At 45.3% G+C, this 14,614-nt stretch overlaps 2 protein-coding genes across 2 annotated transcripts; one reads left to right on the forward strand and one right to left on the reverse strand.

The window, feature by feature from the left end:
- Window positions 1-3,309: 3,309 nt before the first annotated feature.
- Window positions 3,310-4,200, reverse strand: IMP3 (IMP U3 small nucleolar ribonucleoprotein 3). The gene has a single exon (XM_041480865.1). It carries the CDS (start codon window positions 4,132-4,134, stop codon window positions 3,577-3,579), a length of 558 nt encoding a protein of 185 aa, XP_041336799.1. The 5' UTR covers window positions 4,135-4,200; the 3' UTR covers window positions 3,310-3,576.
- Window positions 4,201-4,220: 20 nt separating this feature from the next.
- PLA2G7 (phospholipase A2 group VII) lies at window positions 4,221-14,494 on the forward strand. Its single transcript, XM_041480859.1, has 11 exons — window positions 4,221-4,745; window positions 4,916-5,043; window positions 7,046-7,196; window positions 7,771-7,864; window positions 8,496-8,564; window positions 9,038-9,185; window positions 10,603-10,716; window positions 10,988-11,079; window positions 11,502-11,675; window positions 12,660-12,808; window positions 13,153-14,494. Exons 1-11 carry the CDS (start codon window positions 4,352-4,354, stop codon window positions 13,254-13,256), a joined length of 1,617 nt encoding a protein of 538 aa, XP_041336793.1. The 5' UTR covers window positions 4,221-4,351; the 3' UTR covers window positions 13,257-14,494.
- Window positions 14,495-14,614: the final 120 nt, after the last annotated feature.

The following is a 14,614-nucleotide window of genomic DNA, read 5'->3' on the forward strand; positions in this document are numbered from 1 at the left end:
CAGCCTTTAAAACATGCAGCATTCTTGTTTACTGGGAAAAAAATGGAGCTTAGATCAGTGAAAAGCCACATTTGCATTTCAGTGACAGCCTCAGCCTTTTACACATTGCAGCACAAAAGGCGTCAGTGTGAAGGACTCCTTCCTTCAGCTCCCCCACATTCCTCAGCCTCAGCTTCTCTGCTTTGGCAGTCTTCAAATAAAAGGAAAGCCAAGGTCAGGAGAAAAAAAAAAGAAAAAAGAAAAAAATAAAAGGGGAAAAAAAGAGAAAAAAATAACCCCCTCAAACCTAAAACCAAAGGCCCTGGTAAAACCTCCTCTCCTGCTGCCCACTATCCATGTGAGAGCTCCTGCCTGGAAACTGCTCGTTGTTTGCCAATGGCTTTTGCACTTCCCAGACCCCTCTGCAGCCCTGTTCTCCCTTTCTGGAGAAGCTGGTGCCCCTGCACCCCCCAGCTCCTGGGACAGGCACATATGGAGGTGGCAGTGACCAAGTTTTGTCAGGGATGGAGTGAGTTTGCCCCATCACCAGCACCACCCTCCTCTGTCCTGCAGCAGCAACTTCCCACAAGACCCATGGAGATGTTGGGGCGCCTGAGGAACATCAAGCCCACTTCAGAAGGTACAGGGAAGAAGTACAGTGACACCCAGGACCCCATCCTGTTACTCTCACATGCATAAGTTCTGCTGCAAGTCCCCAGAGCACTGGAGGGGAGAGTTTGAAGGACCTGGCCCAAAAAAGGGCAATGTTGGATCATATCCTCATGCCAGTTCACACAGGCCCATGGCAGCTGTGCAAATTTTACTGACATTGGATCAGCCTTGGAATTTAACAAAAGCCTCTATGTTTATCCAAGTGTTGGGAAAGGCTGTCGGAGCTACTTCCTGTGGCCTTTCAATCCCCAGCTCCAGAACTGCTGCAGGAACGAGCCAGCAGTGGCCACAGCATGTCAGCTCTGGAAAACAAACGCAAACCCAGGAACTAAAGGCAAAAGCACAATGGAACATGAGGAAGCCATCATTTCCCTGGTTGTAATCACCAGCAGGAATGTGGCTGTGCTGCTGGAACTTCCATTTTGTCTGTTTATTGTACTTAAAGTGTACCCAGCTCTGGTCAGGGATGTGCAAGGACACCAGCTGCTAAAAACTGAGGAGCAGGACACTCATCTCAGGTCTCTGCTACTGTACAACCAGCACAGTTAAGAAATTCCAGACTTAAAACACGGAGCCCGATTTCTCAGAGAACTAAGAATTTGATTTCCAGTACCACAGGAGGAGAGCAGGGGTCATGGATGCTGTTATCCCACATATTTCTAGGGAAATCAATTCCCCTGCTTAATTTAACAGTCTACAGGATTATTTCTCTTCTGCTACAGATGCTGAAGGTGTGCAGATGAATGATAAAAAGCAGGTTTCATACAAAAGGAATGGTCTGATGATGTGAACTGCAGAGGCTGACAGGCTGGAGGTTTGATATTTCCTTTTCTGCAGTTCCTCCAAGGGCTGGACACACTGGGCAGAGCAGGAGTTTAGCATCTCAGTAGTAAAATGCCCTGCACAGTCACTGTGCTGTTACTTAAATTCCCCCAAAAGAGTAAAGCACAGCAGAACTGTTTTAACCTGCACCTGTTCTAGAGGAAAGGGAAGCTGGGAAGGTGTTTAAAAGTCAGGTTTCAGGTGTGAAACTTTTTTTCAGTCTGCATTTCTTACCATAAGCAAGATGCACACTCTTAAGAAAGCGGTTAAGATGTTGTTGAGGTTATGGTTACTGAAATAAATTCAAGTACAAACAGCAGTAGTAGGCAAATGGTTTATCCAGCCATTTAGTGTCCTTTTCTTAATATCTATTACTGCTTTAATATTTGTTCTGCTTAATACAGCTGGCTTATGAGACTGGGAAGAAATGTAAACATTGTTTGTCTTACAAAAACTTGACATAATATTTGGTGACATATTGTGGTCATGCAATGCCTCCAAAACATACCTCACCTGAACACTTCTTCTGTTTCAAAAAAGCCACACTAAGGCATCCACATCCAGAGCTTTGACAGTAGCTGCACTCCAGCTCTTTGGATTTGGGATGGACAGTCACAGCTCTGCTCCTAAACCTACTGCCAAATCCTTTCATAGGTAAGGGAAAGAAAGCATTCCTAGGATAAACACATTACAACTCAGTAATAGCCTTCTAGCTATTAAAATAAAACCAGACTCACATAAGTTACATAAAAACTTAAATTTAAAAAAAGTTCTGAAAGGTGGCAACCAGGGCTTACTGGACCATCTAAAAATCAGAATAAACTGAGAGAAACTATATCATAAAGCAGTCCACACATTTCTTCACCAACTAAAAAAACCCAATAGTTTTATTTTTGGTTTTTTTTTTTTTGCTTTTTTTCATCAAAAGGGAACAAAGTTCCTAACAGCCCCTGGCTAATGTGCTTTATGCAAAAGTTCCCCCAAATCTGCAGTTATGTAAGATCAGCTTTTGCTCCAACACCTCCCCAGTTCGATCCATTTATGATGGATCATAAATGATGCATAATGGTCATCTGGAACCCCACACATCAAAGACACAACTCAAAGCATCAAACTACCCTTCACAACTTCACATGACAAAGTTTTTTGGTTTTTGTTTTGTTTTTAATTCCATTTTTGGCTAAAACTTTTAACAGTTCCAGAAACGCGGTATTTGGCCTTCTTGTTTAATGCTTATCCCCAGAAATCCCCTCCTTGTTCCTTGATATCACAGGAAACCCTTCCAGAAGTAATTCTGATTGCTGTGCATTCAGCAGCTGAAGGAGGAGCCAGGACAACCTCTTGCACAAAGAGCAGTGAAGCAGCTAAACTCAGTCTTAAAACAACCACTTGGCTTGGCTTAAAACCCCTTCCAGCAGCTATTGAGCTGCCAAGCACTTGAGGCTGACCTAAATCCTCTCCTGTGACTGGGCAAAGACTTTTCCAAGCACTTTTCTTTTATGGGATGTAAGGATGATGGAGATGCACATTTAAGGATGAGGGAGCTGGGCATGCTGGGGATGATGATGGAGCTGAGATGTGTCCTGGGGTGATGCTGGTAGCCCCATCTGTCTCTTTAGCCCAGAAATAAGTTCTGCACCTTTAAAACTAGATCTGAGAGCGAAGAGTGGGGGAGAAGGAAAATTTGCCCTGAACCAGGACATCATGCCAAGGATGATGATGGAGTTGGAAACATTGGGGATGATGATGGAGCTGAGCTGCTGGGCTGACAGTGAAGCTGGGAATGCCTGGAGACAGCAATGAAGCTGGGCCACTGGCAACCAGGACATCATGCCAGGGATGATGATGGAGCTGAGCACGCTGGAGACAGCGATGAAGCTGGGCCACTGGATGTATTCTCGAAGCAATGTATGTGTAAAGGTTGTTCCTCTGCATGGATGAATGGAACCATTAGCTGTGAAAGGGAGCCAGGAGCAGGTCAGTGCGACACTGGAAGCACACAGCTTCCTTCTGGCTCCCTTTGCAGGTGTGTGACTGTCCCGTGGTGGCATCGCCGTGGTCTTATCGGTGTGCGTGTCCTGTGAGCAGGGCAGCAGGGCAGCCCTAGGCGGCCAGGTCGAAGTCGTCACGCTCCTGGTTGTAGTCGAGCACCTTCTGCCGCAGGCGCGACGCGTCCACCCAGGTGATGAAGTCCTCGACGGCGCGGGGCACGAGGAGCGCGGGGTCTGTCACCACCTCGGGCCCCACGCGGACGTGCCCCTGCTCCACGAAGGTGACGGCGTGGCGCAGGTTCTGCGCCATGCGCAGCTTCACCAGCAGGCAGGGCAGGCGCCGGCGGCAGAAGGCGGCGGCCGAGAGGCTCTCGCAGACGGCCAGCGACTGCCGGCTGTTCACCAGCCCCAGCCCGTGCAGCTTCTCCAGCAGCGCGGCGGCGCAGCGGGCGCGGAAGGCGGCGCTGGCCGGGCCCAGGTCGCGGAGCCGCCGGGCCAGGGCGCGCACGGCGCGGGCCAGCGCCTTGTACTGCACGTAGTCCTCCCGCCGGCCCACCCGGTACCGCCGCAGCGCCCGCACCTCCGCCAAGTTCCCGCTCGACGCCTCCCAGTTCACCAGGTCCAGCCGCCGCAGCAGCTTCTGCTCGTGGTACTTGAGTTTCCGCACCATCTTCGCGGGACCGGGATCCGCCGCGCTGCCGCCTGAGAGGGACTTTTCCGGGGCGGAGCGGCCGCCGGCCCCGCGGCTTTTCCGGGGAGGGGCAGCCGTGACATCGCACCGGGAGCCCCGCCCCGGGGCAGTACGGCCGGGCGGCGGGGTACCGGGAGAAGGATGGCTCCGTGTCTCCTTCCCCAAGGAGGCGGTGGCAGATAGAGCCGAGCCCGGGATGCGGCTGCTTTCCCCCGCGCTCTGCGCATCGCCGGGGCCAGCCCGGCGCGGAGGGGTCACCCCAGGTTCGGTCACACCGCCCCGACACCCGCTCCGGCACAGGCAGCCCGACCTTGTCTCGCCGGGGGCCGAGCTTGGGATTCGTCATTCCTGCTGGAAAAATGGCAGCGGCGTTGTGTTTCTCCGTGACATCCCGCTTCCCCTGATGCACAGGCCGGTTTTCCTTGAGGAGCAGCAGAATCCTCCCTTTGTGCGGTCCGTAGCACCGCAGAGCTCCCGAGTGCCGCCGCGGCCTCGCCAGCCAAAGGTTTCATCCCACTGTTCTGCAAGTGCACGGCGCTGTCTGCTCCTTGGGATTCAGGATACAACAAGGAAAATCCCGAGTAGAACAGGTCAGGTTGGCAATTCGGGATTTCTTTGTTTCTCACGAGCAGATTTCTGTATTGGCTCAATCTTGATTTTTCTAATTCTGGATTTTCAGCGTGCTGGATTTGTCTCAGTGTGGGTGGTCTGGTCACAGAGGCCATGGTGGTCTCTTGATTTGCTTTGTGTTTTCCCCCAGGTTTGTCGGTGAATGCACCAATGGAAATGTGGGGCACCAGCAGCACAGAGAAGTTTTACAGGATCCCTGAAGGAAAGGGACCACACTCGGTTGGATGTACAGACCTGATGACAGAAAATGCAGTTGAGGTAAAGTTCTTGACTCTTTGAATTTAAGCCACAATGTTAGTGAAACAACTGGCTGCAGTTTTAAAGCAGGTGATCTTGCCTGTGTGCTCCATGCTGACATTCACAGCTGAGCTTTCTATCCTCTCCATCCTGGTGTAGGATGTGTACTGGGCATTTACCAGATGGACGTAACCTGCAAGCCTTTCCCATGGCTAACTCCTCCCTATTCTAATGTCCTTGCCTTTCTGACTCTCCTACACAAGATACTGCAGAGAAACTGTGTCCTCCTGGAACCCAGGGGGTTCTTCCCACCCACGCCACTGCTCCCTCTTGCGCTGGGCTCCTGAGGAGACTCCACATGCAGTCTGTGACTCTGGCTGTTCTCATCACAAAGATCCCAACAGGATTGTTGGGAGATGAGTCTATGTAGTGTTTCAGCTGCAGGGTAAAAGACAAGATGTCGTCTTGAGATGTTATCTCACTGAAGATGAACAGGATGTCAATTTTGCAAGAGGTTAGTGCATTGAGAACTCACAATAGTAAGACAGGGGACCATACAAGTAATGAGCTTGCTTGTGAGTTTCCGTTTCAAATCCTCTTGCCTTTGTGAGAATACACCTGCATTTACACTGTGGTTTTACTCCACAAAGTAGCCACAGGGAGTGGAACTTGGGATCAGTTTGCAATGGTTCATATGTTTTCCTTTACTGAGCTTACTCTATATCAGCACAGAGAAATTACGAGTTTCTCTTTGCAGTCAGCCTATGTGGGTTTTTTTACATAAGCATTATGAACAATTGCAGTTCTCTCAGGCATAAATAATGAACCTCTTCCCCTTTCTGGTAATCAGTCATTGGGGAGGCTCACTGGGACTGTTCTGAGATCAAGTTAATATCACTACCAATGTGGAGGAAAGTTCTTCCATAATGGTCTCTGTGTCAAAGGTTGATTTAAGTTTGATAAGTGAATAGAAACAAGCTTCATTAAACAAACTTTTGGTAAACTGATAAGTTAGTGTTCAAGAAATCAGGCTTTATTTCAAAGCTCATGTTTATTTTGGCCCTGATTGTAACTTGCTAAAACCAAAATACAGCTGGAGCAAGACAGCGAATTTGAACGGGGTGTTGCAAATTCCCTTGCAAACCAGGAAATAAGAATGCAAATTGCACACAGTTCATCTGCTGGGAAGTCTGCTTTGTGGTGTGCATTGGTACATTGCTGCTGTCTGTAAAGGAAAAAGACTGACAAGGGGGTATGGAAGGTCCCTGTAAGTGTGGAAAGCTTGGGTGCTTTTCTGGGGTACCTGGAGTACAGACAGTAAGAGTTTTTAACTGAGGCAGATGAAACACAGGCTAACAAAGTTGTGTTTAGAAAGATGGACCACAAGAGACTTGTGAACTTCTTGATGAGGAGGAAGAGCGATGTATTGTTCTCCCTTGCTGGGCAGCTGCCCAAGAGCTTTGCTGACAGCCTCTGCTCAGTTTAGGCAGGAACACTACATCCACGTTAGACAGCCTTATTTTCTCCAGGCTGAACAGTCCCAGCTCTCTCAGCCTGTCATGCTTGGAGTGGTGCTCCAGCTCTCAGGTCATCTTCAGTCACCCCTTCAACAGTCAGCCCTATAAAACTTAGCAAAACACATCATCAAACCATTCCCAGCAAAGAAGACAGAAGAAAAGATCCAGTAAGATGCTGGATTAAGCAAATAGGTAGTGAGTGTTTGTAATAATTAACTTAATTAAATGAAGCATTTCTAATAAGCCCTAAGCTAACTATGCTGTGATGATGTGTATCTCATGTTACTTTAAATTCATTGTAGGCACAGGAAGATTGTGACATAGGATTGGCATCAAAGCCTGTATATGATAATAACTTTCTCGTGAGATACTCATAATTCTCTTGAACTGCATTCTTGCAACCAAAACCTTTTCTATAAATGTTTTAATCTTCCATTTTCTCTTCCATATATAAATAAATACCATTATTAATTTTTTATTTTTTCCCTAATTTTTCCTAATCCCAGGGAAGCTTTTTGCGCCTGTATTATCCAGCATATGATGCCACAGATATTGAGGAGGCACGATGGATTCCAGACAAAGAATACTATCAGGGACTCTCTGACTTCCTTAATCTGTACCGAGTTGTAGGAGAAAGGCTTTTCCATTACTATGTTGGTAAGACTTGTTCTTGTTTTAGTCCTTTATTCCTGTCACTGCCTCCATGCTCCATGAGTGTTACTGCTGCAGGGCTGAAAAAGAGTTTTTAGTAAACAAGTGTGGTTTTGTGGGATTGGTTTGTGTAGTGAGAGTGCTAAATGTGACCCCAGCTCTCAGGCAGTCCCTGACTGCTGTGCACAGAAGTGTCTGGGCAGTTTGCTCTACGTCAGCTGCACCTGTGTGTTGTGATTTAAATCCCACAAGAAAATGTGCAAAGATACAAAAGTCAGAGAGATCCTAAGGTCTGAATATCAGCAAGAGCTGGATGCCTGACTATGAAGATTTAAGAGATATGTAGACTTGTGCCAGGCTGTGGATGGGAGGAGGAGAAGACAAGTATCTTCTGCCAAGTAGAACGTATTTTCAGAATCAGATCCATATTTGCTTTCTATTTTAAAGATGAGTCTTGGCACCTTATCTTTAGGTGATTGCTCTAATATTAGTGATCACTACATTCTTGGGATCTCTCCCACAGGAACAAACACTTTCTCTCATTCCAGTAATAATGATGTACACTTCCATTTTTATTTAGGTTCAGTGACCTGTCCTGCAAAGTCAAATGCTGCTTTTAAACCAGGAGAAAAATACCCACTTATTGTTTTTTCCCACGGACTTGGAGCTTTTCGGTAATTTTGCAGTTTGTTGATAAACTGGTTTTGTTGTCTATGGAGACAGCAGTCTCCAAGGGTGGTTCTGAACAGATTTTCAGTAGGGGGGTGAGATCCTTGTGGAGCTGAAACAGGTTTGAAGAACAGGCTGCCATGTGTCATTATGCCCCCACTGAAACAACAGCAGGGTTGATGTATGGCTGGTCACAGAGTAATAGAACAGCCTGGGTTGGAAGGGTCTTTAAAGATCATCTCTGCTGTGGGCAGGGACAGCTTCCCCTAGACCAGGTTGCTCAGAGCTCCATTTGTGTTTTCCCTTTGTATGATGGAGGTGAAGATATTTACCAGCCCATGAGAATGTTGTGAAGATTAGCTGGTTGATTTTTGGACAGCTCTTTGAAGATGCAAAGTGCTGTGTGTGCTACTTATTAAAAATCAGTGGCATTTTCCTTTCTGAATAGACAGTAAAACAGTACCAAGGTTTTGTGAACAGCCTTTGGTACCTGGTGTACGAAATCTTGCTCTGCTGGGTAGCAAATTCAAAGAGAAGAAATATTGAGTGGAAACTAGTGCAACCAGTGTGGTCAGCATTTAAAGAGCAATGGAATTGAAAGAATGACATCTCACCAGAGTGTGGTTTTTATTGCAGGACAATCTATTCTGCTATTTGCATAGAGATGGCTTCTCAGGGCTTTATAGTGGCTGCTGTGGAGCACAGGTGAGTGTGCTGCACATTTTGGATTTCTGGTGGAAAGTAACTTTCTCACATTGAACAAAATGTTATTTATTCTAAAGAAGAACTTCTGTATTTTCTGAAAAAAGAAAAACTAACATCTCTTTTTCAGCCCTGCCCACACTGCCCATAGCTCATCCCTTCTCCAAAGGGAATTTTGTTTAGATAAGCCCTAGAATGAAAAGTCTTGGGGTAGATATCATTTGTCATTCTTCAGATGTGCTATTTGTCTCACTCTTATTGTTAGAATATAAAGTAGGGGAAGAATATAGAGGAGGTGGGAGTTTTGGTGGGGTTATTGTATTATTTAGAAAGTCTGTGTACACTTGGGTTGCAATTGCAGCAGCACTGGTTGATAGCTGGATCTCTTCAGATGAGTGAAATCGGAAACTTTTGCTGACTTCATCTCAAACCAAATGGAATGCACACCTAGAAATAACCTCCTCTTGCTATTACAGAGATGAATCTGCTTCAGCCACGTACTATTGTAAAAGAAGGTCCATTTCTGAGTCACAGGAAGAGCCTGTGCCTAACATGGAGAAGGAGTGGATCTACTACAGGAAACTGAAAACTGGAGAGGAGGAGCGTTGCTTGCGCCATAAGCAGGTGCCTGGGCTGGCTCTGTGCTCTGGGAAGTGTGGCAGGAGGGCTGTGCTTAGGGCTAGCAGAGTCTCCCTTTGGCCAGGGAGCAGTCTTCTGCCATGGCTTGGGGAGATATGAAAATGGATCGAGTCCTGTGCCCCTGAAGGTGGAACAGCCAACAATAGCTTTCTTCAGAGCACAAGCTGCTCCCTCAACAAAGCTTTTTCTTGAAGTTGCACTCTTGAGCTGAGTCATCTGTTTCTCTTCTGGTTCCACTCAACTTTTTGTTTCTTCTCTGTCTCCTACACTTTTACTGCCCAGCCCAGCCTAAAAGTGACACAGAGTTGAGCTCAAGTGTTTGTGTGGCCTTAGGCTTGCATTAGCTTTCATTTACTGTTCATGGAATGATGAATCATGGCTGCTCTGAGTGGGATGTTTGCTTTATAGTCCTTACCACACTTGAAGGTGTTTTTTAGCAATGTAAACAGTGCAGACTTCCAATTTATTATAAGCAGTATCCAAGCTGGATGTAATGTGGCTATACTGACAAGCTCTTCCAAGCATACACTTGACCTTTAAAATATGGGAGTGGTTTTTCCAGTTAATGAAAACTCAGCCAGGGAGGTGCTTCTCTTTATCTCCCTGGGCCATACAGACAATACTACAAGAGTCATTTCCTGGATGAGTACAGTGTCCTACCCGTGAGTGTCAATGTGTTTTGTCTGAGCTTGGAAATAACCTTCAGAAGCTGTTGTCTGCAAATTTCACAAGTAAAGTCAGGAGATTGGGATTTATTTGAAATTCAGTGATGCACAGACATCTTGTTGCCTGCCTACACACTGTGGTTCCCAAGATCACTACTATTCCTTGGTATTTCTTGAACCTTTTATTTTACTGACATACCAGTTAAAAACTGTTCTTATGGAACAAGGAAAACCTTTTCTTTCAACAGCTTCACTACAGTTTTCAGGGTTGAGTATATATAAAAAATGGGATGGGCTTCACTTTTTCTTAGTTTGGTTTATCCAGTGTGAAGACAGTTTCAAGGCTATTGTGTGATGGGGCAAGTGATAGAATGACATTTGCTCATCCAAGTGAGCCTGAAAAGCATCAGTGAGTCAGCCTTCCTTGGAATTTTGCAACTTAAGCCTTTCACATCCCAACAACCCCTTATCTTAAGCAGTGACAGGACGAAGGAGTTGAAGGCCTTTGGTGCATGTTACAGGGATAAATGCTTCTGTGTGCAGAGGTTCTACACAAGAGCTTCATCTCTTTACACCGCCAGAAACCAATTTTGTTGTTTGTCAGATGGCTCCATTCTGCAGTTCAGAATAGTGGGGGAAAATTATCAGAGTAAGTCATGTGTCCTAGGGGGTCTTAAGCCTGGCAGTTGTCTGATGATTCCTTCCACTGCTCTGCCCCAACCTCACTTTCTCCCCAGGTGCAGCAAAGAGCACAGGAGTGTATCAAAGCTCTCAATCTCATTCTTAAAATCAGTTCAGGAGAGGAAGTAACGAATGTATTACATTCAGACTTTGACTGGAACAGCCTAAAGGTGAGTGGAAGATGACACCTGCATTTTGTTAAACACCTAATAATGCTTCTCATTTCCCCCTTCCATTTCTAAACTGGTTCATGTAAAGTATTCTGCAGATCACTGTGTAGATCTCTGAAAATATTCTCAGGTCATCCAAAGCTAGAGAATAACAGAGCTGAAATGATGCTCTTCCTACTTCAGTAGGATCTAATGCCTGAAAAAATTACTCCCTTTAAAAACATAAGTTTGGGAAAGAAAGTCTCTTACAGCACCTGGATTTTTTTGACAGGATTCTGTTGATACTAGCAGAATAGCTGTGATGGGACACTCTTTTGGTGGTGCTACAGTTATTGAAAGTCTCAGCAAAGAAATGAGATTTAGGTAAGTATGCAAAACAAGGCCAGAGACATTTGGCACTTGAGAGGTCTGGAGCAGGGCCCTTTACCTAGGATCCCCCAACTGCTAATCGGCTCTTCAAGAAGAGTGTTGTTTGGCATGTCTTGCTTTCTCCAACCATGCTTTTTCCAAGTGTGGGGATGTGGTGGAACATAACAGCTGCATCTTATTATATCATGATACTGTGGGACCCTGCAGTCCAGCTGCACCTGGCAGTGGAGACCAACATATGGAAAGAATGGACTAATTCTCTTCCCCCAGAGTAGAGATAATTATGAAACAAAGTGATTAATTTACCTGTTCGATATCAGAGAGACTTTGTCTTTCCTGTGTCTCTTGCAACTCAAAGCACACTCAGAACTTCCAAGCTTTCTGCTTCTGTGCCAATATCCAGATGTTCTTGGCAGGTGTGGCATTGCCCTCGATGTGTGGATGCTTCCTGTAGGTGATGACGTTTACCAAAACAGCGTCCAGCAACCGCTGCTTTTTATCAACTCTGAAAAATTCCAGTGGGCTGAGAACATCCTAAAGATTAAGAAGCTCATCTCCAATGACACAAACAAAAAGATGATCACTATCAAGTAAGTGCCCAGGAGCCATCATTTCTGTCTGTGGTTGAACCTCTTGTTGGAGCTGTGCAGTCACAGGTAACTGCAGACAGACAGTCCCTAGAGCACAAGTTTGAGGAGAAGGAGCTGGGGATGTTTAGCCTGGAGAAAAGGAGGCTCAGGGGGACCTCCTCACTCTACAACTCCCAGAGAGGAAGGTGGAACCAGGTGGGGGGGTCAGGCCCTTCTCCCAGGCAACAAGAAGAAATGGCCTCAAGTCGTACCAGGGGCAGTTCCGATTGGATATTAGGAAATATTTCTTCATTTAAACTGTTGTTAGGCATTGGACCAGGCTGTTCAGGGAAGCTGGGGAGTCACCATCCCTGAAGATGTTTAAAAGGTGTGTTAATGTGGCACTGAAGAATATGGTTTAGAGATGGAATGGCAGTGCTGGGTTAATGGTTTGATTTAATAATCTTAAAGGTCTTTTCCAGCCTAAATGATACTGACTATACTATGACTGTCTGTCCTCATGGCCCAGGTTTTCACTGTATGTTTAAATTAGCCATACATCCCCTATAGCAGGGACAGAGACCTCTCAAAGCAGCCAGGAATCCCAAGTTTAAGACACTCCAAGGTGTGCATTCCTGCCCTGGGACACAACCTTTGTGCTGAGTGTTGTGCATGAACACTTGAAACAGCTTTCTGGGGGCAGTTCTGCAGCCAGGGAGGGATGGCTCTATCCTGCACCACTGAGCAGGGAGACAACTTGATTTTGATGCTTTGCCAAGCCAGCTCTTTATTGCTGTTGCAGTTACAGTGACTTACAGCAAGCATGTACAAACCTTCCTCCCTTCTGTGGTTAGGGCAGAATTTCCTGCTAATCTTGTTTATGAGATTAAGCTCTTTCATCTTCTCTTAAAGACGGCCCAAGACATTTGACTGAAGTCTGTGCATCTTTTAATCAGGCAATTTAATGTAGCCTTACAAGCCTGTTGATAATTTTTCTCTTTGCAGGGGGTCAGTACATCAGAGCTTTCCTGATTTCACGTTTGTGAGTGGAGGAATCATTGCAAGATTTTTCAAATTAAAAGGAGAAATAGATCCAAATGAAGCTATTGATATCAGCAATCATGCTTCATTAGCCTTCCTACAGAAACATCTGAGTAAGTATCTGTTTACAGCAAAGTATGAAGCTGACTAATATTTCATTCCTGTGAAGCTTTTTATATAACCTTCAGTTTAAAACAAGACCAAAATAAGTGTGTCAGTGGAAAAAATAAGTCAGACTTCTTCTAGAGGTTTGTCAGTTACTTTTGTAATCTTGGCAACTCAGAGGAAAATCACTAACATTTGTCCTGGTACAAAAAAAACTGGAGTATAATTTTTTCCTCCTTAAAACATTTTTCCTTCCCTACTTTGCCAAATTGATTTCATTATTCAGTGCAGTTTTACAAAAAGCTGGTTACTTAACTCATGGCCACTTGGTTTTCTTTCCCCCATCCTATAGGTCTTAAGAAGGATTTTGATCGGTGGGATTGTCTTGTGGATGGCATAGGACCCAATGTTATTCCTGGAACCAATATTGACACATCTCCAGCTGAACCTGAGTAAGGAACACAAGTACTGAAAATGCCATGGACATCAGGACACTAATATTGGTCAGACATTGCTCAGATATGTGGTGGCATTAAACACCTAGCCTGAATAATCGGTGTGGAGCAAAAAACAAAAAAAAAAAACAAAAAAAACCCAAAAAACAAAAAGGCAAGGCATTAAGTTACATAATCATTAAAACAGAGGTTTCTGTTCAAATGAGTTAGTGGGATGCTCTGAAATACTGTAATAGGGTAACTTCTGCTTTGTAAGCAGCTTGGGGAAATCACTTGGTAATCATTTAAACGCTCTTTCTGGTTTTGACTGGAGTCAAGTTTGCAGAAAGACAGATAGAGCTCCTAGGAATTTAGCTACAGGTTTGTTTACCAAGCTTTATGTCAGTTTGCATCCAGGAAGCCTTTCCTGCAGCGTAGGGGAAAAGAAACAAAACAAAACAAACCCCAAACCACCACTTGTCTGTTTAGATTCTAAGTATTTCAGCTGTGCTCTGACAACAGCTGGGAGTTAGGGATGCCTGTGGAGCGTGGTCTTCAAAACTGTGTCTTAGTAAAGTAAGTCACAGTAAAAGCTACAGGAGCCAGTTCAGCTGACAGCAGAGAAAGTCCAGACACAGGACTCCTCACAGGAGCTTAATCCACTTAAATGTAAGATGTGTTTAGTGCCATACAGAGAGGATGATATTTATATCTCAGAAGCTTTTCCATGGGTCACTCTAGTAGCAACTGTAATTGCACTTGGGCAGAGCTCCAGCAGCTCCTCCCCTGTCTGAGTTTCCACTACCACGCAGTCAGATTGCAGGGGAAATACAGATGTGGCACCTCTACAGCTCCTTTTACATGGTCCTTGTTAGCACTGCTTCAGCTCCAGGTAGTAAACACTCCCCAGACACTCAGCTTTCTCCAGGTACTCACAATGGTCTCTAGGTGCCTCAGCTGGCTCCCACTAACAGATACAGACAGCAGTGGTAGTACCTGGACAAAGAGTGCCAGCAGTCACCTGGGTGGCCTTCTTTTAGGCTCTCCTTTTTGGATCAGAACTGCCTGAAGCTGCCCCATGGAAGGGTGTCTTCTAAATTCTGTTCATTTCAAAATCAGATTACAAACAAAACCATGGAAGCAAACAAATTAAGAAATTAACAGTGTAATTAAGTATTTAACATAATCTGTGATATTAAAATGAGATTGCAATAACAACTAAGACCTGTCTTTCAGAATTTAATTAAATTCTCCACAGCCTAGTGCCGTGTATTGTCTCTATGAAGCAAATAAACATGTTTGTCTTACTGAGTCAGCACTAACACTTGAGATCTACTGTGAGATTCACTAATCAGCCAGCTTGGGTTCCTAAGTCCTTAT

The sequence above is a fragment of the Pyrgilauda ruficollis genome, unplaced genomic scaffold, assembly GCF_017590135.1.
Source record: "Pyrgilauda ruficollis isolate IOZ18807 unplaced genomic scaffold, ASM1759013v1 scaffold54, whole genome shotgun sequence".
Classification (NCBI taxonomy): Eukaryota; Metazoa; Chordata; class Aves; order Passeriformes; family Passeridae; genus Pyrgilauda; species Pyrgilauda ruficollis.